The following is a 24,489-nucleotide window of genomic DNA, read 5'->3' as shown; positions in this document are numbered from 1 at the left end:
AGTCATGCCGGGATGCATACTAAAATGACTCTTGTGTCCTTCTTCAAGGATTAATCTTTTTATCTCTGCATTGTCTGGTACACACACTCTACTTCCAAATTTTAATACATCATCAGGTCCTAACCTAAATTCTTTAGTTGGTTCTGTTTTGATCAATTCTGCTATCTTTTTCAAGTTAGGGTCCACCAATTGTTTCTCCTTGATTAAACTTAGAAAGTCACTAGATATAGTCAGACTACTACATCTAATGAAATCTACTTCATACTCCATTTGTAGCTTCAGATCTCTGAATTTCTCCACCAACTCTAATTCTTTGATCATCATATGGGAAACATGTACCGTCTTCCTACTCAAAGCATCAGCTATTACATTTGCCTTTCCCGGATGATACAAAAGTTCAAAGTCATAATCCTATAAAAATTCCATCCACCGCCTTTGCCTCATAATTAGCTCTTTCTGGTCAAATAAGTACTTCAAACTTTTGTGATCGCTAAATACTTGAAATTGGACACCATAAAGATAGTGTCGCCAAATCTTCAGAGCAAGATATAAGATGTACTTTCTAAGCTTTTATAATATGATTTAGTATTGTTTTATTACTATTCATGTTTTGAAATTATGTGTGAATACTGTTAATGCTTACTGTATATCTATCTATATTGAATTTCAGTGTTAATATTATATGTTGTTGTTTTGAATCTGTAAATAAGAAATTTGTTAAAAACTAGTTGAGGAACACTTTGGCTAAGGAAAGACTTGGTACTTAAGTTGTCCATTGTGACACACCTCTCTTTCCTGCAAGTCAACTCGATATGTTTTTAACTTAAATCTTGTTGTACAAATTGAGTACTGTTAAATTATTACGCAATATATCTCGTTGGAATGAAAATGTCTGATGGAGTCATGTTATTGCAGTAGATATGGAATTATGAATTATAATTGTGATGGTAGGATAGAGGAATCATAAAAACCGGAGTTGGTACATCCCTGATCGTAGAGCAACCCTGGTCAAATCCAGTAAGTTGTGACTAGTCATATGTACTGGCGTTTATGGTGAGTTTGATTCGTCAAACATTTGATTCTTCTCCGGTGACCATTTATAGTGATATTTTATTATTGTTAATTTATTTTGTGATATATTCATTTTGTATGATTTCTGTGATGATTGTGTTTTATTATATTGGATTTGAATTTATGCATCTGAACATGATATGAGTATTATGGGGAGATTTTGTAATGTATAATATGAGTTGAGGAATATGAGCATGATATGAGTCTCGTGGAGAGATTATGTAATGATATGGTATTAGTGTATATGTTGATGTTAAGGGTCCTGTTGTTGGAGGTTATCCTGATACTCTAATAATCATCCAGTCTCAAGTAGAGAAGGATGAACTATGTGGTGAGAGGGGCAGGAGGTCCTGGTCTATGTGCCAGTTTTGGACATAGTGTTGAGGACTAAGCTTGTGGATGGTATGGAGTATTTTGGAAGTGTATTTGTAAGAAGAAGTAGAAGTCATCACAAGTGCATAACCTCCCGTGACCGCTCATCAACGTATCATTCGAATGAGTGTCTATTGGGTATTGTGGAATGAGTGTCTATTGTGTATTGTGGAATGAGTGTCTATTGAGTATTGTGGGATGAGTGTCTATTGGGTATTGTGGGATGAGTGTCTATTGGGTATTGTGGGATGAGTGTCTATTAGGGATTGTGGTATGATGGGATGAGTATCTACAGTGCGATTGTTGTATGATGGTATGAGGGTGTCTGACATAATTATTATATGATGTTTGTTGAGTGTATCAAAGTAATTATGCATGTTTTATAAATGATTTGTTGCATGTTAGCTCACCCTACTTGTTTGTGTTTGTGTTTGTGCGATGATTGTATAATTCGTTATACGGGAGCAGATGAAGGAATGTCGTCTAATTCAGTGTTAATGAAGAAAGAGATAGAAGAATAAATTAGAAGAATTCGAGTTATATTTATGAGTTTGTAGTTGAAATCTGAGTTTAAAACATATATACATATCAACTATGAATTATCAAGTGTGAGATTATGGGATGTTACCTTAAATGTAATGCTACAATATATCAATTATGAATTATCAAGTGTGAGATTACGGGATGTTACATTAATGGTATCAGAGCCTAGCCTCTCCCAGTACGGTGTGGTTCGAGGACGAATCAAGCGAAAGCTGGTGGCATGTGACACCCGGGGCACTAACGAGGGCGGGGAGTGATCGTCGGTGCAAAAGGCACGAAGTGAAAGGGGCACAAACAAAGTGCGGCTCCTGGCAGGCTTCCTGTGGAAGTGACACATGGATGAATCGAACATACACCGGAATGAGAGGGATCTAGAGACTATATAGGTATGGGACTATATAGTTGAAGGATAGGTAAAAGGGATTGATTTGGCTACTTTTTGGCTACTCATCACTAAAATGCATTTGCTTTTCGGTAGCGATACACTCCTTTTTGTCTGAAACTCTTATTCAAGAGTTGAACCTACCCATGAAAGAGCTGCAGTATGATCTTATAGTATCTACACCGGCCTCTAAATTGATAAAAACATCTAGGATGTGTCCTCAATGTCCAATAGTTATAGAAGGACGTAGGTTCAAAGTACATCTTATATCTTTATCTCTACAAGGTTTAGATGTAATCTTAGGAATTGATTGATTATCTGCCAATTGTATCCTTATAGACTGTAACAAGAAGGAGTTGATTTTCCCTGATCCTGAAGAATCAGAGTTGTTGTCATTATAACAAGTGTTAAAAGAAGTAAAAGAAGGATCTTCGTGTTTCATTATCTTGACTCATGTGGAAGTTGAGAAAAATGAACAAAATCTTGATATTCCCATAGTTAATGAGTTTAGTGATTTGTTCCCAGAAGAAGTACCAGGATTGTCACCTCAACGAGAAGTATAATTCTCCATCGATTTAATACCTGGAGCTGGACCAGTATTGATAGCTCCATATCGAATGGCCCTAGCAAAGTTGGCAGTGCTAAAGAAGCAAATTGAAGAGCTGTTAGAAAAACAATTCATCCGACCAAGCGTATCACCATGGGGGGCACCACTACTGCTGGCGAAGAAGAAAGATGGTAGCTCTAGATTGTGTGTCGACTACAAGCAGTTGAACAAGCTAACCATCAAGAACAAGTACCATTTGCCTAGGATTGATGATTTGATGGATCATTTGCATGGAGCTCAAGTATGTTCAAAGATAGATCTAAGGTTTGGATATCATCAAATTTTGGTTAAAGCTGAAGATGTACAGAAGACTGCTTTTAGATCGAGATACGGGCATTGCGAGTATGTAGTTATGCCGTTCGAGGTAACTAATGCTCCAGGTTTGTTCATGGATTACATGAACAAAATCTTTCGACCCTTCTTAGATAAGTTTGTCGTAGTCTGTATAGATGACATACTCATTTATTCCAAAAGTTGAGAAGAACATGGTGGGCATTTAAGAATTATGCTTGGGATCTTGAGAGAAAAGAAACTATATGCAAAGTTGTCAAAGTGTGAGTTCTGGATACAGAAGGTGCAATTCTTGGCACATGTTATATCAGCTCAAGGCATAGCGGTGGATCCAACCAAAGTGGAAGTAGTGCTACGGTGGGAGAGACCAAAGACTATAACGGAAATACGGAGCTTTGTGGGCTTAGCTGGATACTATAGAAGATTTATAGAAGGTTTTTCTAAAATAGTTGCGCCTTTAACACAGCTAACTCGCAAAGATCAACCGTTTGTTTGGACGGATAAGTGTGAGAAAAACTTCCTGGAATTGAAGCAAAGGTTGACAAGTGCACCAATATTGATTATCCCAAATCCAAGTAAGTCTTTTGAGATTTATTGTGATGCTTCACACCAGGGGTTAGGTTGTGTGCTCATGCAAGAAAAGAAGGTAGTGGCTTATGCTTCAAGACAATTAAAGGTTCATGAGAATTAGCTCCCCTACCTCTATTCCAGACTTCTCTTGCTCTGAATTTGTTTTTCCCGAAAACCCTCCAGAGGCTCTACTCTTCTTGCAACTAAAAATTTCTTCCTAACTCTTTCTTGTCTATTTCTCAAGGTTTCTCACTTGATTCTTCCTCTCTTTGTGAAAAATAGCCTCCCCCTTATGGCTATTTATAATCAAAAAAATTTACTATTCATCAATTTTTTTAATATTATTTATTATTTTAATATTATTTTATTATATTAATTTCTTAATCACCACTTACATAATGGATTCATAATGGATTCCTCAATAATGCCTTCAAATCTGAATGCTTTCTCCATTATCAATATTTTAAATTTTATTTTACTTTTTCGATTTTTTTTACATAAAAGGTAGAAAAGAGTTTGAACCCATCACCAAAATTTTCTACCAATAAGCTACCAAAATTTCTTATTTAACTTTCCACATTTTATATTATAAACTTATTATATTTTCCATTAACAAAGAAATATATTTTTACTAGTAATAAAATTGTAAATATTTTTCATGGGTCTTACATGCTCTGTGCGAATGGCTATGGGGTTTGCTCTTTGTTTGATGATTCGCACAACGAATCATTTAGCTGAGCGACTGGAGGGGGTCTAGGGTCACTGCCAAATTAATTCGAATAGCGAAAGGTGGCGCATAGCGAGTGTTTAGGGGTTTGGGCCACTGTCTAAACTTTCGTATAGCGAGTTGGGGCGTTATATGAAGGGGGTTGAGGTCTGGTACTACTGGAAGTTTATTCGAACAACGAGTTGGGTCATTATGCGAGAAACCTCTGGATTCGCTCTACGATTATAAAAAAAATTAATCTTGTTTTTAAATTAAGTTTGTTTAGTTTTCAATAATTTATAACAAGTATGAAAAAAAATCTCAAATTTTATTTATCATATTATATACTATTTTCGTTTATACAATATAGTGGCTAGCTCCTTAGATTTTGCCACAAATAATGATCAAAGACTTATTTTTAATTGACCAAATTATCTTTAGAACAAAGTACAAGGATAATAATCATATAATCATGCCGAATCTTATTCTTAACAACGTCCAAATTATAAATTAATATCTTACATTACAACATAACTTATTTTTAATCTGAATTTACATGTCACCAAATGTAACTAAAATAACGCATATACTTATCTTTTAGATTCTGATTTGGGTTAAGAGAATTTTATCTTTTAAATTTAGATATACATATTCAATAAAGTGCAATGAAGAAAGTTTTTAGGTAAAGAAATAAAAATTGCAAAACCCCTAAAAGTCTAGAAAAGGAAAATAAAATCCTACTTAAAATAACAGCGTCAAGATACACCGTAGTCCTACATTTTACTAGAAGAAAATATAGGTGCGAAATCCGCACATGAAAAAAAAAATCTAGGCTTTTGTTTATATAAATAAAAACTGTTAATTCTTATTTCTCTCAGAAACTGGGTTTGTTTTAAGTCATCGCAGCAAGGAGGGGCTATAGGTTCGGGTCGGAGAACTCGAGATCTGATTCATAATTTGGAGACCCTTTTGAAAGAGGAGGACTTCCTTTGCTGTAATTCTCTTCGTTCTCCATTTGGGTATTCTCTAATTCATTGTTTGTGCTGTTTTTAGTTTGTTGGAATGGTTTTTAGATTCAAAGATTTTGTCTTTCCCGATGCATCTATGGTAGGTTGATCGTTCTATTTATTCAGATCATACCCTTTTGGAATTTTGTTTTAACGTCTTTTCTCCACTCTGGGATTCGGATTTGTACATTGGGTTTAGTCAAATAAGAAGGTGGATTTTTGTCTGGAAAATAATGTTTTTTGTTAAATCGTGGTTTGTAGCTTTGTTGGTGGTGGATTGTTTCGTTTGCATGTTGGAGATGAAGGTGTTAATCTTTAGATCCCTTTGTTCATTTAACGTGATTGGTAATAGAATTGATGAAATTTATGTATTTACTGAGCGGACATGTGGAGTTGATGTCTTTAGTTTTCTTGTGCTTTCGTTTAGCATATATGTCTTTGTTTATGTGTATTTGGTTGTTATTCCATAATAATAACATGATAATAATAATGATACACGGTTAATGTTTCTTAATATTTTCTGTTTGATTTGTGATTTAGCATTTGTTTACCTGCTTATTGAGCCTGTGGATCAAAATAATGAACTGTATATGCTCATGAATCTTCCCTTTATTGCTTTGGAATTATTAGGTTCCTTGGATTTTGTGAGGCTGTCTTGCAGTTGGAACCATGGCGGTCGAGGTTGCGGGATTTGAGATGGTTCAAGGACCAGTGGAGAATGGTGCTGAAGGAGGAAAACCTGTTTTACATGAGAAGGAGAATGGGAAGCTGGAAAAAGATGTAGGAGCTGTGGAGGCCATCAAATTTGGGTCACATGGAGATGAATCGGCAAAAGGGAATGATGTTTCTGAGGTGAATGTGCCGAGAGATGCTGCCGAAGAGTGGCCTGCACCTAAGCAGATTCATTCTTATTATTTTGTCAGGTGGCGACCTTATGAGGATCCAACCATAAAGTCTAAAATTGATGTGCTTGACAAAGAGATTACCAAGAAAAATCAAGCTCGCTTTCAGATCACTGAAGCACTGAAGGCAAAGCGGGTGAGTTGAGAAGAATTCATTTTGGTTGCTTGTTGAAAAGTATCATTATGTAATGGTGTTGTAAAAAAACTAATTGTTAATCTTTGAGACTCTAAGCAGCAAACAATTGTTTTCAAAATTATATCCAACCTTTATGCATAAAAAATTAAATAATTTATTTTCTGATTACATGTTTCTTTCGTGAACCTTCATATGGATTTTGATGCACCTTGGCTCAAGGTGATGGGAGACCTAGTTTCTCAAGGGTGATTTTTTGCCTTTGATTACATTGGGATCACACTCTCCTTCATCCTACTTTCTAAACTGTCACTATTGAGCGAAGCCTTTATATGTTTGTATGTTTGGCAGGCAGCATCTCTTACATTCGTGTAGAAAGTTATTTAATTTGATACTTATTGTTGCAGTGCTTATCTGTATTATTTGACTATAACTGTGTAATTTAAACATTTATTGAGCCCATTGATAGTAGTGCATTTGGTGCCAGCAACCATAGGAAATAGTTTTGGAACAAAGTTCACTGGAAAAATTATAAGAAAAAATTATGGGGCTTGCATCCTTTTCATGAGAGTTAATTTTTGCAGAATGAAATGACTTGATATGATGATTCTTTCTCATCGAGCATCTAACATAATTATATATTCATTGCAGTCAGGACGAGCCGAGTTGATTTCTCAAATCAAGTCTCTAAGAGGTGACAGTAGGCAATTTCAGAGTATTGTGGATGAGAAAATAAAAGAGATCGAACCTTTGCAGCAAGCACTGGGCAAGCTGCGCAATACAAATAATGTGGGCCGGGGTGGTTTGTGTTCATCTGAGGAGGAACTTAACAGTGTTGTATGTTATGAGTCTGAGTTCTTTCTAGTTCAGAGTTCATCAATTTGTCTAGTTATCCCAATATCTATTCTCCATTACTCACTACTCTTGTGTGATTGATGGTCGCAGATATATAGTTTGCAGTACCGCATACAGCATGAGAGCATTCCATTGACTGAAGAAAAACAACTCCTCCGAGAAATCAAACAGCTTGAGGGGACAAGGGAGAAGGTTATTGCCAATGCTGCAATGAGAACCAAGTTACAGGAGTCTATGGGGCAGAAAGAAGCCATTCAAGATCAGGTCAAGGTAAGATGGTTTTATTTGTTTATGCTAATGAATTTCCACCTATCAAGACTATTTTGAATAAATGAGTATTATTATTCAAAAGGTTTTTGAGAAATTAACTTCCATTGCAGCTTATAGGTGGGGATTTGGATGGAGTAAAGAAAGAGAGAGAAGCAATTCGGTCCAAAATCAAGCAAATCGATGATGCCCTGAAAGCCATTGACAAGGATATTCAGTCTCTACAGGAGGAACTGACAGCCATATCTCAGAAAAGGGACAAATCTTTTGAGAGCATGCAGCAGCTTAAAAAACAGCGTGAGGAGGGGGTATGTTTCACTTTAAAATATGAGCACTCTAATGTGATTTCTTTAGGATGTGCTTGGTAAACTGGGTAGAAAATGAAAAAGAAGAATATATGGATGCGAAAGAGGAAGAAATGTTTTTTAATTTCATCTGGTGTTTAGGTAGAGAAGGTGGAGAATGGGGTGTTAGAAATAATTTTGTTGGACCTTATTTTTCTGTTTCCATCTCATTTAATATTGATAGATTTTTGAAGATGGAAAGAAACATGTGGTTATTTGCATATAACTTGCTGTTTTAGCAACCCAGTTGACACATTATTGAAACTGGAATCTTGGAGTTCTGCCAAATTAGCAATTATTTAGCATATCTATTTACTTTAGCACTGTAAAGTAGAATTTTGTTCTTGATATAAGTTTCATGAAAGCATGCCCGAAGTTGTTTATTTTTGAATCTATTTTTAAACTAATTTGTTTATTTCAGTGCTATGTAGCACAGTGGAATAATATCTGAATTCGCAATAATATTTTCTTGTTCAGAATTCCTATTTCTATCAAAGTCGAGCAGTTTTGAACAAAGCACGGGATCTGGCTGCAAAGAAAGATATCAATGCTCTTGATGAAGTTTCACAGACAGAGGTTTGTCCTCATAATATTGGTTCATACTAACTATTCAATATTTAGTGATGCATTGCACACTTTTTTCCTGCTTTTTTCACTGATGGTTATGATATTGAATCTTACATTTCCCCCCTGATTCCAGGTTGAGAAATTTATGGCACTCTGGAACAGTGACAAAGCATTCAGGAATGATTATGAAAAAAGAATTTTGGCCTCATTGGATATGCGTCAGTTAAGTCGGGATGGACGGATGAGGAACCCGGATGAAAAGCCCTTACTGGAAGAACCAAAACTTGCTGAAGCTGAAGCAATAGCAAAAACTGTTCCAAAACAGCCAAAGGAGGAGCCTAAGCCTTCTCCACAAGAAACTTTGCCTGCTCAGAAAGAATCCAAAAGCAAAGGGAAAGATTTGAAATCCAAACCAGACATTAAGGATTCAGCAGTAACTGATGAATATGAATTTGAAAATCCCAAAAAGGTGACCCCTGCCAAGGAGCCTGAAATTGATCCTGCAAAGCTGAAAGAGATGAAGCGTGAGGAGGAAATTTTGAAAGCAAAGCAGGCCCTGGAAAGAAAGAAGAAGTTAGCTGACAAAGCTGCAGCCAAAGCAGCAATCAGAGCACAAAAGGAAGCTGAGAAGAAGCTTAAGGTGATTTGATTCTTCATTTCTATTTGACATTCTGTAGTTATACCTTGTCGAAAACCTGAAACCAGTTTTTATAGGACCGTGAGAAGAAAGCAAAGAAGAAAGCTTCAGGTGCTGCTGGAGTTGTTGCTAACCCTGAGGATGAACCAAAAGATGAAGTTGCTGAGACTACTGAAGCAGAAAAGGTTGACGATGACATTCAAGCCCCTGCTCCTGTGAAGGAAAAGGTCCAAAAGGAGATTGGTATCAGGTCCAGGAACCGAGCAAGAGGCCCAGATTCTGTTCCAAAAGTCATTCTTAAGCGTAAGAAGTCTAACAATTACTGGGTGTGGGGTGCAGCTGCAGTTGCTGCTTTGTTAGTCCTCCTTTTGGCAGTGCTTGGATACATCTATCTTTTCTGAGATGTTTAGATGTAGAAGGCGGGGTGGCTAGGTTTGTGAAGTAGCATAAGTTATATTCATGTTCTATACACCCTCTTGAGAGAAATAGATCAAACACTTTGTTGTGCTTAGCTCCTGCGTTGGGGAGAAGTTGCATGAATACTACTTTTTAGCTTGACTTTGTACTTTTCAAATTTTGTTCAGTTTTCATGAGATGTTACCGGAAGCTTTAATTTGTTTTTATAGTTAATTGTTGACAAGAACGTAGTGTGATATACTGAACTTTATGATCAAAGATTTTACATATTGGTTGAACATGACTTGAGATGTGATGGTACAATGAGCATGAATGTCTTTATTAAGGTACAAAAGGTACCAATATGAAATAATCATTGGCTTAAGAACACCCAAGTAGAAGTTCAAAAGTGTAGGCACAAATAGCAAAGTGTTAAAGGCTAAAAGTTTTAGGTAAATTACACTTTGTCCACTGGTGCGTTTCTTGAAATTGCATAAATTTGTCAGCAAAGTGCATGTTTGAAATTGCATAACTTTGTCAGCAAAGTGCATGTTTGGATAAGAGTTGAAGTATACTTAGTGCTAAAAGTACTTTAGGGTAAAAATAATCTTTGTATCTTTTAGTAGGGAAGTACTTTTGAAAATGAGATTAGTCGATGTCCAAACATGCTCAAAGTAGTCTCTTTCAACCTTTAGTCAGGGTTGGAGGTTTTTCTCAAATTGTTTTGTCCAATCATAGTCAATTATTGAACACTTGGGAATTTCTTTGGACATCTCTAGAAGAATGATTATAGATACGATTGCACAAATTTATCTCAAACTTTAGTTTTTATACAAATTTTATGGTAAAAACTTAACATATAATTTCTTTAATTTTTTTATTTTATTTGTGCATATAATTTTTCTATTTTTTTTATCTCAATATATACATAAACGAAGTTATAAATAAATTTCTTCATAGCATCTATGCTTAACATGAACTTCTAATTACTCAGAAGTTATAAATAAATTTAATTTGATTAGTTATTTTCTTTTACAGAAACTTTTAAACTTAAAGGAAATAGGTTTTGAATTAAGAAAATAAGTTCAACATATGAATGTAGGAGTTTTTTTACTGCCATTTGATAAATTTGTATTTCTTTGATTATTTCACCTTAGAGATACAAACAAGTTTTCAAGTATATTCCAATTTCATTTTCATGTTTCTGTCTCTTTGTCTCTTTGATATTGTGTCTACAAAAGACATTATTTAAGTTAGTGTAATATGTTAAAATAGTAATAATTATTCTAATAATAAAACATTCTTATGTAATGTGTTATTTGTATTGTATTTATGATGAATTTAATCTATATGATTAGTTATCTTAATTTATTTGTACAATATTTTGTTAATGTATTTTATCTGTGATTTTAATTTAATTTTGAGTGTTGTTTCCTTCACCACCATCAAAGTCTTCTTACACTATCACATACCTAATTTGTCCTTCCAATAAAACGAATGTCAATATCAATGAATGTTGATATTCGTCAACAGATATGACCACATCCGTGAACTAAAAAGAAAGAAAACCTTAACAAATGTCGTCACATCTGTTAACAGATGTCGTCACATCTGTTAACAGATGTGTCACATCTGTTAACAGATGTGTCACATCTGTTAACAGATGTGTCACATCTGTTAACAGATGTGTCACATCCATTTATCTATTAATATATAATATATTATAATAATTAATTAAATAATAACATATAAATTAATTTAGTAATAATTATTTTATTAAACAAAATAAAACTAATTTATATATAATTATGTAAATAAATTTTAAAAAATTAAATAATATTTATATATTAATTTAAATTATAATATATTAATAAACTTAAAAAAAAACCTTAACGGATGTCGTTAACGAATGTGGCACGTCCGTTTAACTATTAATATATAATATTATAATAATTAATTAAATAATAATATATAAATTAATTTAATAATAATTATTTTATTAAATAAAATAAATTTAATTTATATGTAATTATGTAATAAATTTAAAATAAAATAAAATATTCTTTATAAATTAATTTAAATTATAATATGTTAATAAACTTAAAAAAAAGCTTTAACCGATGACACTTCCGTTTAACTATTAATATATAAGATATTAAAATAATTAATTAAATAATAATATATAAATTAATTTAATAATAATTATTTTAGTAAATAAAATAAAATTAATTTATATATAATTATATAATAAATTTAAAATAAAATTAAATATTCTTTATAAATTAATTTAAATTATAATATATTAATAAACTTAAAAAAAACTTAACGGATGTCACCACATCTGTTAAGATGTGGCACATCCGTTAAGATGTGGCACATCCGTTAAGATGTGGCACATCCGTTAAGATGTGACACATCCGTTTAACTATTAATATATAATATATTATAAGAATTAATTAAATAATAATATATAAATTAATTTAATAATAATTATTTTATTATAAAATAAAATTAATTTATATATAATTATATAATAAATTTAAAAAATTAAATAATATTTATATATTAATTTAAATTATAATATATTAATAAACTAAAAACTAAAATGAAAAGAAAAACTATAATGGATGTGGTACATCCGTTTAACTAATTATATTAAATTAATAAACTAAAAGAAACCTTAAACGGATGTAGCCACATCTGTTAACGGATGTGACATATCCGTTGAAGTATGTTTTCTTCAACGAATGTCGATGTCCGTTGAAGAAAAAATGTGGGCGTGTATGATATTTTAAAATATAAAGGATAGTTTTGAAATTTTTAAAAAATGTGGTGGTGTAGGAAACATTTAGGGGTGGTGTAGAGAGTAACCCTCTAATTTTGATATTGTTATGTTTTAAGCACATGGTATCGTGTTATTCGAACATATGTAGGTTAAGATCTCTTAGGTCGGTTGATTGAGATGATGTTTGCTTTAGGGTTTATATAATATATATTCTATAATATAAATTAAAATATTAAGAATTGTATAAAGTTAAGTTCGATAAATTTCTTGGAAAAATAAAAAAATGTATATAATTGTAAGATTAAATTTTGTATAATTAAAATTTTTACAATTAAATTTTGTACGAAATTCATTTTGTATAATCACATAATTATTTCTATAACTTGTGAAAACCTTAGTAATTATAAAATTATAGAAGGTTTAATAAAATGATATATGTATATTTTATTAATAAAATGCTAAACTATAAATAGGTTTTATTAATAAAATGCTAAACTATAAATAGGTTTTATTACAAAGAGTTCATATAAAATTCTTTGTTATTTTTTTCTAAAAACTTTTATCGCAATCTCCTCTACTTCTCTTTAAACTTTTTCACTCATCTCTTGTCTATTTTTTAATTTGAGACCACCATGATGGAGAATTTTATTCATCCACCTGATTTGGATACTTTTTATGGTAAGTTCTCTCTTCATCCTTTTTTAGAAATGTGATTGGTTCTGTCCATGATTTAAGCTAGGCAAGCCGCATGCAACCCTTCTTCTTCAATTTGAGTCTATGTGTATTTGTGATCTTGTAGTGGGTTATATTAACTGAGATAAGCTTGTTTTGTGTTGGTAGAGCTGCTAGACTAGGGATCATGAAGGAATAATTATAGAGCTTTAGATGTTTAATTAATGAAGGTAAGGAAAGCTAGAATTTATAGCAAATTGTATCGTGCTATAGTAATATAGCGTATTTGAGTGTATTATATCTAATAAAGTGTTAATATGGAGATTTATGAACATGTAGTTGTATTGAATGAGAATAATTGTGAAATTTGTTAGAATACATTTGATATATGGTATATGGTGTGTATTGTTTTTTGTACATTGTGATATTCAAAGATGTCTTAATTTAATGTTGTCAAAATGGGTCATCTGATTCAACCGACCATTGACACTTAGTGAGTTAACCTAACTTGAGTTACTTATTAGCAAACTGATAAATTTTGAATCTGGCTCGGTCTACCATGAGTTGGTAAGTTAAATAGGTTGACTCACTAGCTCACTTCAATAAAAGTTTTTTTTTTCAATTAAGAAAAATTATTATTTTTTTCTAATGCAAATCTAAATAATTTTTCGTCCAAAATGATGTTAAACTCTAGAGACAATTAAAAAAAATACAATATAATCCAAAATCATCTTAAACTCCAAATACAATATAAAAGCAAGCACAAAAAGCAAATCATTTAACATTGATAATTTTTGTGTCACTAATATATCTATAAAGTCTTGAATGGATAAATCCATAATTTTTTTTTCTCTTGAAGCATCTTTTTCTTTATTTTCATCCACAATACAATAGAAAAAGTATTGACTAATAATATTGAAACACAAAGTAATATATAATTAGGTAGGTTGGTGAGTCAACACAGTTTGCCACGGGTTCAACCTAGGTGAGCTAGGCTCAAAATTCATCCTATCGAAATTTCAATTTTTTTTCATCCTAGTCCTGCTTGAACCTTCATGGGTCGGGTTGGTTCACGAATTTTGACTCGTTTTGACAACATTATATAAATTAGATTATTTAAACTATAAATTGTAATTGATATAGAGATAAAACAAATGGGCAATTTGAATTGAGCAACATGTGGAAAAATCAAGTTAGTGAATCTGTTGAGGTAGCTTTGGTTGTTGCATTTTTGCCGTCGAGTACTGTCTTGTGTTAATAAATATATCTTAATTATGTTGAAATTGTATGAATTATCTCGACTATATGATTTTTTGAGCAAGAATTTGAAATTTTCTCAAGGTAGAGAAGTAATGTATGATTGATGTGTTTAAATGTATTTATGAAATGACTTGATTAGATTATCCTAACTCTACTAAGTTTTGGATTCACATAGCGAAAAATTTGTAGAGTGAGAACTTAAAGAGGTTATCATGGATAGTTTTAGTTTCATGGCTAAAAACTACTTATAAATGATGTATCACATGTTATACATGTGTTATTGAGATATGATCATGGATGACAATGAATATCTTTGGAAGATAGGGTTAAGTATAACAAGTGTGTAGTCTTAGAGTCTAATTAATACTTTAAATTCTATGGAGTTTCATTGTGATATGTTTGGATGAATAAGTATAAAATGTTGTGATATTTGATAAATGATTAAGTCAACGTGTAATAAAGAAAAGATATACTACCATGTGATAGACTCTTTATTATGGCCATAATGTTCAAGTTTTCTTTACAGGTTATAACTTAAATCCTTTATTATGAACATAATATCTAAAACTATAGTATAATTTTTTAGAATACCAGTTTACTATCGTTTATGTTTTTTAGTGTATGGTTTACTCTTTTGTTATCATCGTGTTACCAAAGAAATAGGAAGGAATGCATGAATGGATCAAGAACATCAATTAGTATGCTTATATATATATATATATATATATATATATATATATATATATATATATATATATATATATATATATATATATATATATAAAGAAAATGAATGGTTACATTCATTCAGCTTAATAAAAAAATTGAAAAAAACCTATAAGTTGGATTACATCTTATTTTTTACTGTTTTTTTAACTCAATCTAACAATTAAATTTAGTTAATCAATTATAACTACTAATTTTGAACAAAAAAATGTCGTTAAATTTTTTAATTTTTTAAATTGTTTCTGTAAAATATTCTAAAACACTTTTTTAGAAATAATAAATATAATGGGTATAAGTAAAGTTAAAAAGTTACAAATATTAAAACTAAAACAAATCTAAAATAAAAAATAAAAAATTGTAATTATAGGTTGGATTTCAAGCTAAACCTACATAATCCAAATCATAAATAAATCTCATATATTTATATTGAATTATATAATCAATTATCTTATCTAATACGCAAATATATATATATATATATATATATATATATATATATATATATATATATATATATGGGGTTTGCTAACGCGCGTACGTCTGTTTTTCAGTTGGTACATTTTAGCAATGTGTACCGGGTTTTAGTAGACAAAAATATCCTTATATACCATGGATTCTAAGTTCTAAGGTTAAGGGTATTTTAATAATTTTCATTCTCAAAACAAAAAAAAAAAGAACCCCCAAACCCTTACTCACCTCTCTCATGTAAACCCTTTCTCTTTCATCTTTCTCACTCCAATCTTTTCTCTGTCATCCCTACTGTAGCCCCAATTGAAAAAAATCAGAAACACCCTACTATAGCCCCAATTTAAACAATCTTACAAAAAAATGATTTTATAATGAGTTTTGATCTTATAATTTTTGTCTTATTTAATTTTATTCAATTTTCACAAGCATAAAGGAATTGGTAATTGACCTGAAAAAAATCAGAAATACTTGTTGTTAAACAATTTCTTACAAAAAATGACTTAATAATGAGTTTTTATTTTATAATTTTTGTCTTATCTAATTTTCACAAGCATAATGACATCCGAAAGAATTGGTAATTGGCCTGGAGGGTTGTTTTAGAGATGATGATTCAACATATGCAGATGATGAAATTAGAGAAATTAGTGAAGATGGTGAAATTGAAGAAATCTTGAATGAACATTTGCCTCAAGGTGAATATGTGAATGACTCAACTCTTTAGAAAGACAAATTGTTTAAAGGCAAGTGTTTCTGATTTTTTCAATTGGGGCTACAGTAGGGATGACAGAGAAAAGGTTGGAGTGAAAGAGATGAAAGAGAAAGGATTGAGAGGAATGAGAGATGTGAGTAAGGGTTTGGGGGGTTTCTTTTTTTTTTTTTAAGTTTTGAGAATGAAAATTATTAAAATACCCTTAACCTTAAAACTTAGAATTCATGATATATAATGATATATAAAGGTATTTTTGTCTACTAAAATTCGGTACACATTGCTAAAATGTACCAACTGAAAAATAGGCATACGCGCGTTAGTAAACTCCTATATATATATATATATATATAATTTGATATTTAGGATAAACTTTAAAAGTGGACTAATGATAATAGTATAATGGTAAAACAAAGAATAAAAGTCATGATGAAAATATAATTACAAGTTATTTTCAATCTTAATCACAAAATGGAAAAATAAAAAGAAAAATAAGAGACAACATAACTCTTCGGTGGTGTTGGTGAGTTCGAGGTCATCCCAACAAAGGTGGAACCACCATGGCTGCAGCCACAAGCTTTGGAACTGCATGTATTCTAAGAAGAGCAGCTCAGGCATTTGCAGTATCACATTCTCATATCATCAACAGCAATGCCACCTTCTCTTTTCAAAGGAAACTTTCCTCTCATATTCTATCCGTTTCTACTAGTTCAGGTTTATACTTACTTCTTCCGGTTTGAATTTTCCTTTATTTATTGATGCTACCTGTATGTAATCTGATCCTTTTTTACCTTCGCTTGCGCATTATGTTTACCCTCTTAAAAGCTGCAATCTTTATGATATAAGAAATTGTGGGTGTGTGGTTTGACAGAGTGGAGAATTCTAATAATACCCCTTAATGAAGATAAAGATAAAAGAAAGGGGTTTATCGATTGCAGCCACAACAAAGTTAATAACTGTCGTGTTCTGAAAATTTGAAATACCAAATTCTAACAATAAGAAACAATAATTTTTTATTCAATCATTGAAGACACATACTAACTCCCATCTTATTGTGTCTGAAATTGGTAAACCTCTCGTAATCTTATCTTAATCTTCATTACCTGTTGTTTTAATTTTGTGGTACATTATGTTTATAACTCACGTGTATATGAATTTATATTGCTTAATGGACAAAGGGGTTTCATGAATTTTTTGTATGCATGCCGTTTGTAATTTGGCAAGGGTGTTCCTCTTGTTTCACTGATTATATTGAACTTGATATACTGTACGCCTGCTATAGTGAAGGGGCTTTGGTATTGTGTTACAATAGTAGCCAGGGAGCGTTTTAGAGGGGGGAGTGTTTTTTGGCTAGAGACAAGGGGAACCTCTTTGGTGTTTCTAGAGGAGCCTAGCTCTGAGTTGTAGGATTTGTTATCCTTCTGTTTTTCCTTTAACTTGCAAATCATACAGAATGTCAGTGTTTACTTATATTTTCTGCTTTCTTCTTAATTTTGAGGTGTGGATCTGTAACAGGAACTAAGAGAAACATTATCAATGTTGTTGAGGACTGATGTGTTATAAATGAAACTCATAGAATAGTATTGATTAAAGTGCTTGACAGGTCAGTTAACCAAATCAACTAGAGCTGTGATCGGCGTTTTGAAGAAGTGACCTAAAAGGTTTTAGCTGTGATGTTTTTGGCTATCGGGGGGAATATGTACTTGGATGAAAGTTGACGGTTTTGATCGGGCTCAACCTAGTGACGAGTGATAAAAGATTTCTGGAAATGAGTGCTAACGTACATGACTTTGTTGGCTTTTAAAAGTAGGTTTTTTCTTGGTGATGAGAAAACAGTGTAGTGTAGGTTGGTTTGGTGAAGACTGAAGAATGCCAAAACGTGGGTAGGCATGTTGATCTTAGAAAAATACGCTTTCTGTGCTCATGAAAATATTAACTATTGATTACCAGGAAAAGGAGATACGCTGTCGTTGAGGCTATCAAATTAATACTACTTTTCAAGGCAACTTCAGTATTGCCAAGTAGTATTTAAGAAAGTAGATAGGGTTAACGTAACCCTGAGTCGTCTCCCAACGAACACGGAATTGCTTTCGAATATCTGACTCTTATGAATGTTATGCAATGCTTATGAATAAAAATAATGTTTGGAGAATGTTTAAAGAACAAATAAGAAACTTAAAAACAGTTACGATGAAATAGGCTAATTCCACTGTTTTTCCAATATAGATTCATCATCGGTTATTCACGGATAATTGTTCAATTGATTATTGTTTAAGTTTCAAATTAATTAAAGTACATTCTTAATTAATTCGAGGGCGATCATGCATTTAACCAAAGTAAATTCTCAATCAAATGCAAAACATTTCTAGATTATTCACAATAAATTCAACCAAAGTACATTCTCAATCAAATTCTATTGTGTTTAATCATGTCTATTCTTAAATCTCCTAACCAAATTAAAAGCTAATCAATCAAAGTAAATTCTCAATTGATTATAGTTGAAGTTATTACTAATCAATCAAAGTACATTCTCAATTGATAGTAAAAACCATTTAATCATATGAAAGTTCCTAAATTAAATCAAAGTAGATTCTCAATTTAAACCTAGAAACCCTAAAACTCATATAATCAATATGCATGTAGATTCAAACACATTATGATGCAAAAATCTTTGCTTTTAACAAGATAGAGAGATGAAAGACATAGAGAGAACAACTTAAATCAATAATCAAAGTAAACAATTGCATTAACTGAATGTAACCTCAGAATCCGTCATGGAATTACAACAGAATAGTCCTAGATGCTTACCTCTCCATGAATATAATCAATATAATCAATATGCATGTAGATTCAAACACATTATGATGCAAAAATCTTTGCTTTTAACAAGATAGAGAGATGAAAGACATAGAGAGAACAACTTAAATCAATAATCAAAGTAAACAATTGCATTAACTGAATGTAACCTCGGAATCCGTCATGGAATTACAACAGAATAGCCCTAGATGCTTACCTCTCCATGAATGGAGTTGAATACAAGATGAAAGAAAAGTGAGAGGAGTATGAGAGAATGAATGAATTAAGTGAAGTCCCCTTTTTCTGCCTCCCTTGGGTCTCTTTATATAGGCTTGATTGGGCTTGGACTTTGAATAGTTTGTTGATAAGATATTTTCTGTTGATATATTATATCTTTCAAATATTCATTAGATTAAATCAGTTTTAAAGAATATTTGATAGATATTATCTCAATTATCTTATATCCTATATCTTCCAAATAACTAAAAGATTTAGATAATGATAAAATTATTTGGAAGATATTTTCTGTTGATATTCCCAAATTAAATTCAACAACTGAATTTTATCTTTTAGATTTTCTGACTTTCCAAAATTGCACAAATACCCTAAAATTTCCTCTATCTGCACTTTAGCCCCTTCTGATTTTTCCAAATAAAATCTGATTTTGGGTCTTGAATTGCCATTTGGACCAATAAAACTTATATTCTCAGCTGCACAAATAAACATTAGAACATCCAAGAATAATTTATGCACTAAAACTCACTTTTTACGTCTCTTTATTTCCCAAACCCAATAATTCCAATCATCACAAATTCACTTAAAATCAACCATTTAAGCACAATTATCCCATCAAAAATTTGAATTTTAAAGCATAAATGTGGACATAAATATGCACTCATCAAAAGGCTTCGGGACAAGGAGTGTTAAGTACTTGCGTTTAGTTTAAGGGGAAATTGTTGAGAATTAAATTGTCACAGGAATGTGGGTTTGAGTGGACTAGTGAAGTAGTTCTTGTGTGGATATTAATGAACCAGGTAAGGAGTGTATAATCTGGAAGGACTTTTGAACATAATGCCTAAAACTTTTGAATTGAGACAAAGTGATGGTCCATGGCAGTGTTTTCAATGTTATGTCCACTGAAATATATATCCCACTTGTTTTTGATTCCAACTTCTGGCTCAACATTGTAGCAATCTCCATATGTTGCTACCGATGATCTGATTCTTTTCTTGAGAAACTGCGGCAATTTGGTATAAGGTTGTTTGTTCTAACTAATGTCATCTAGAGTACTTATTGGTGTCAGTGGTAATGTACATGTCAGATATTCTAGTAATGGTTTTGACTAGATAACGTGCATTATTAAATCCTGTAAATGCCCCTACTCTTAAGTACTAACCAATTTTAAGGTATGATTATTGATTGATTAGTGCTTAGAAAATAGGTGTACAGGGTGATAACAAAGAAATATTCATGACTTTTGTTGGAAGTCCCACGTCGACTAGAGATAAGGTCAATTTAGAATATATAAGTGGGTGCAAACCTTACCTTACAAGCCGGTTTTGTGGGGTTGAGTTAAGCTTAAAGTCCACTTCTTAACATGGTATCAGAGCTAGGTTAGAACCTATCCTAACGATATTTTGTTGTTTGTTGGGCATATTGTTCCGCCTATTATCGGGCCATTATCAGACATCAATGTCTAGTCTCACGCTCGAGATGTATATACCTCGCGTGAGAGGGTGTGTTGGAAGTTCCACATCGACTAGAGATAAGACCAATTTAAAATATATAAGTTGATGCAAACCTCATTTTACAACTTCTTTTGCTACTTTTGAGCTGCTGGTTTAGTAAAGTATGCATTATGTGGGCTCTCAATCTTGATCCAGTTTCCATTTTTAATGTTTTTTGAATTGCAGCTTCAGGTGTAAGTCAAGCAGTTCAAGCTTTAAAGGGAGAAGTTGACGTGCTAATCAAGGGAGTAGGAGAAAGAAATGTAGCAAAAGAAGTAAAACATATTCTTGAGATGGTACTTTCTTGTTTTTTCCTGGTCTCTAGTCCATAAGCATCATTACGTCACACAATGACTTTGGTACTCCTTTTTACCAGCATGGAAGGTTGATGCTGATTGTCTGTAAAAAATACATGCCCTTGGACTATGGCATGTCTAAAAATCCTACCCTATATATCATTATTTAACCCCTGACTTGGTTGTTATGCATTTGTTGTAGGCTAGACGAGCATCATCGAAGCGGGAGACTCTCCATACAGATTTTCTAACACCTCCAGTGCTAAAGGAATCTATGCAAATTTTGGAAAAATTAGCAGACGTGAAAGCAATTGCTCAAGGAGGTTATCCTCAGGTAAATATTCAGATAAATGCTTTCCAGTCCCTCCATACTAAAGTTATTTGAATTTTTGTGTAGATGTATCACTTGTATTCTCTATAGGCTGAACGCTGTCGGATTTCAGTTGGACATCCAGAAGAACTGACTAGTGATCCAGATGTTATTTCAGCATTAAGGTAAATCTTCTAATTTCATTACTAAAAGTTTTCAAGCTCATTAGATCCAATAATGTTTCTAGAAGTGTGCTAATAGTTACATAAAATTACTTCAGCATTAAAGGGAACTTCCAGTTTGAACCTTGCTCACATGGTGACTTCCTTGGCTCAATTCTTGGTACAGGAATTGTCAGGGAGAAACTTGGGGATATTATATTGCAGGTATTTCTTCAATTAAATTTATTTCAGGAAGGTTCTGTTTAAAACCTTGCTATGTTCACATGAGTGCTAAGGTTGTTGTGTAGACATTTTTAGCTTCTAATGGACTTGCTGTTCATAGTACGTCATAATCTGGAATTTGTTACGTTACTTTTTCGTCTTATGGTTTTTATACTTGCTGATTTTGTTCTAATTTCCCTGTTTTCTCTTGTCCTGTACATACTAAAAGATTTTTTTGTCTAATCTGCTCTTATCTCTAAGTTGATGACTTCTCTTTGTTGTTTGATGAGTCAATATTTTTATTATCTTTCTACTTGTATCAATAGAGTGCATTTAATAGGAAGATTATTCTTACGATGGATCCAAACTGAATCAAATCAGTGTCCAAAAAGAAAAGAGTCAAATCTGTCAAGAAAACAATATTAAGAAGTGTGACATTTGTAGCTCTTGTTTGCTTTCATTTTGAGTTTTATTTTACCATTTTGTTCTGTTTGACTTTACAGTGTGCATGTACAGCAGCCTATACATATTTTAGGAAACTTAGACTTTGTTATCTTTGTTATCCAGGGAGAACAGGGTGCGCAAATTATTGTTGTGCCAGAACTGGTTGAATTTCTTATGTCAACCTTGGTTAAGGTAGCTTTTTACAGTTTACTTTTCTAGTTAAAAATCTAATTCTCAGAAGGAATAGTTGTGATTGTAATAGTTAATATTTGATTGCCATTGATGTGGATATGAACGTTGTTTCCAAAAATCTATGATAGTAGTATGGCAGAATGTTAAAAAATGAAATATTACAGAATTATTTATATTCATATAGATAATATTTCTTAAGTTCATTTATAAGAATAATATATATCCATTCCAAAAATATCTAGGCTAACAAGTTGAAATATTTTGGTGTGTTTCAGGGCCAATTTTTATGTTTGTTTTTGTTTTAGGTTCTAATCCAATACAACTTAGAAATAATAACTAAAAAGATATTAGAGAAATCTTAAATAGCATTCTGACTGCTTTCTTGTTATTCAGGTTCGTAATGTTCCTGTAACTTGCACCAAGATACCATTAATTTCTCTTGATTATGAACCACCAAGGTGCAGTATTAAACTGAGCTCAACTTCACTTGACATTTGTGTCAGTTAGACTCTTACTGAATTTGTTTATTGTGCAGAACAAAATCATTCAAAACTATAGAAGCATCGCTAAGAGTTGATGCACTTGCTAGTGCCGGATTTAAGATATCACGCTCAAAGCTAGTTGAGATGATAAGGTTGGTAATCTCGGACTTAACTTAAGTAATATCTCATCTGTCAATTATCTGTAATTTGTTGGTTGCCTACAATACACTTATGAACATTGCAAAGATTTATGCATGGCTTCCTCTTCCCCTTTCTTTCAATGTTGCCATTATCCACAAATGTACTCATGTTCTTGCAACTAAAACTGCTTGAACTTTAGCAGCTATTTTGGCATATAATCTGATGAGAAATCAATAAAGACCATTCTGATATTTATTTTTTTTTTTGGGAAAGGATATTGACATCACACTAAGAAAGAGAGAATATGAGTGATAAGTCATGAAATTAATCATTACAGGTTACCCTCATAAGATTAAATTTGACTTCTTATAACTTAGAATTCCAAAAAGCTTATCATAAAGAGAAATCTCATTTTCTGTCAAAAAGGATAGTATCAGAACCTATGTGTATAGTCTATATAGTTTAGCACTCCACTTGAAACAAATCATATTAATCAAATATGGACATTTTGAGAAATGAACATTTAGCATGGCTTGCTCTTGATGACAAGACCTTGGTTAGATACAATAACTGTGTTCTAAATATGCTTGTAGCAATGGTGATGTGCGTGTCAACTGGATCCCTGTTACTACCAAAGGAAACACACTGAAGAGTGGAGATATTGTATCAGTCAGTGGAAAGGGAAGATTAAAGGTAACTTGCCAAAACTTAAAATAATTATTGGATTATCTGAATGATTTTGGCTATATTAGTTGGTAATGTTTCACTTCATCTGGGACCAGATAGGAGAAATAAACTCTACAAAGAAAGGAAAATTTGCAGTGGAGCTCATTCGGTATTTGTAGAAGTTCTGAAGACATTTCTGTAGGAAGCTTTAGCCTCATGTAAGTAAAACTGGAGAGAGGCAAAAGTTGTACAGAGTAATATTATTATTCCCTCCATTTCAAGATTATTGATGTTCATCTTAAACCAAGAGCTGTGATTTGTATCTGATAGTGATCTTATTCAGTAATATCAGCCCAAACGATTTCTTGTTCTGAATTGAGACCATGTAGCATAGAGGGATATGCCATTTGCTGATAAACTACAATATTTTATAGAGAAATTAAAATCATTTATGACAAAATATTTTATTTGGATAAGAAGTTTTAAGTCAAATATAAATTTTAGAATTTTATACTAGTAATTGTATTATTTAATATTAATATTTGGACAACAATCTTTGACTGAAAAAATAACATAACAAAGATAATTAATATTAATTTTTTTAATTATTAACAATAGTTTAATACTTAAATATTTTTACACGTACCTGGAATACTTTGTTTAAATAAGTAAATTAAAATTCAATAAATTTGAATTATTTCACCAAACTAAATATTTTGAAAATAAATAATTCCAAATAAAATATTTAAAAAATCCAACGATATGAAAAACTGAAAACAGTGTAA

General features: G+C 31.9%; 2 protein-coding genes across 3 annotated transcripts; both read left to right on the top strand.

Annotated features, from left to right (window-relative positions):
- The first annotated feature begins 5,382 nt into the window (after positions 1-5,382).
- LOC124832884 (proton pump-interactor 1-like) lies at positions 5,383-9,951 on the top strand. Of its 2 annotated transcripts, none has more exons than XM_047307209.2 (8): positions 5,383-5,536; positions 6,180-6,587; positions 7,236-7,421; positions 7,530-7,709; positions 7,820-8,014; positions 8,528-8,626; positions 8,751-9,257; positions 9,332-9,951. In XM_047307209.2, the coding sequence occupies exons 2-8, from the start codon at positions 6,219-6,221 to the stop codon at positions 9,653-9,655; spliced, it is 1,860 nt and encodes a 619-aa protein (XP_047163165.1). In that variant the 5' UTR covers positions 5,383-5,536; positions 6,180-6,218; the 3' UTR covers positions 9,656-9,951. The 2 variants fall into 2 exon arrangements, with proteins under 2 accessions (XP_047163165.1, XP_047163164.1); XM_047307208.2 differs by having other exon boundaries at positions 5,404-5,561.
- A 6,806-nt stretch (positions 9,952-16,757) lies between these two features.
- LOC124832889 (RNA-binding S4 domain-containing protein) lies at positions 16,758-24,079 on the top strand. Its single transcript, XM_047307213.2, has 10 exons — positions 16,758-16,981; positions 20,977-21,086; positions 21,289-21,420; positions 21,508-21,581; positions 21,677-21,782; positions 22,347-22,415; positions 22,809-22,873; positions 22,951-23,049; positions 23,632-23,731; positions 23,821-24,079. Exons 1-10 carry the CDS (start codon positions 16,828-16,830, stop codon positions 23,881-23,883), a joined length of 972 nt encoding a protein of 323 aa, XP_047163169.1. The 5' UTR covers positions 16,758-16,827; the 3' UTR covers positions 23,884-24,079.
- The last annotated feature ends 410 nt before the right edge of the window (positions 24,080-24,489 follow it).

Source organism: Vigna umbellata, chromosome 6 (genome assembly GCF_029865625.1).
Source record: "Vigna umbellata cultivar VRB3 chromosome 6, Vumbellata_1.0, whole genome shotgun sequence".
Classification (NCBI taxonomy): Eukaryota; Viridiplantae; Streptophyta; class Magnoliopsida; order Fabales; family Fabaceae; genus Vigna; species Vigna umbellata.
This window is presented reverse-complemented; position numbering and strand designations above follow the sequence as displayed.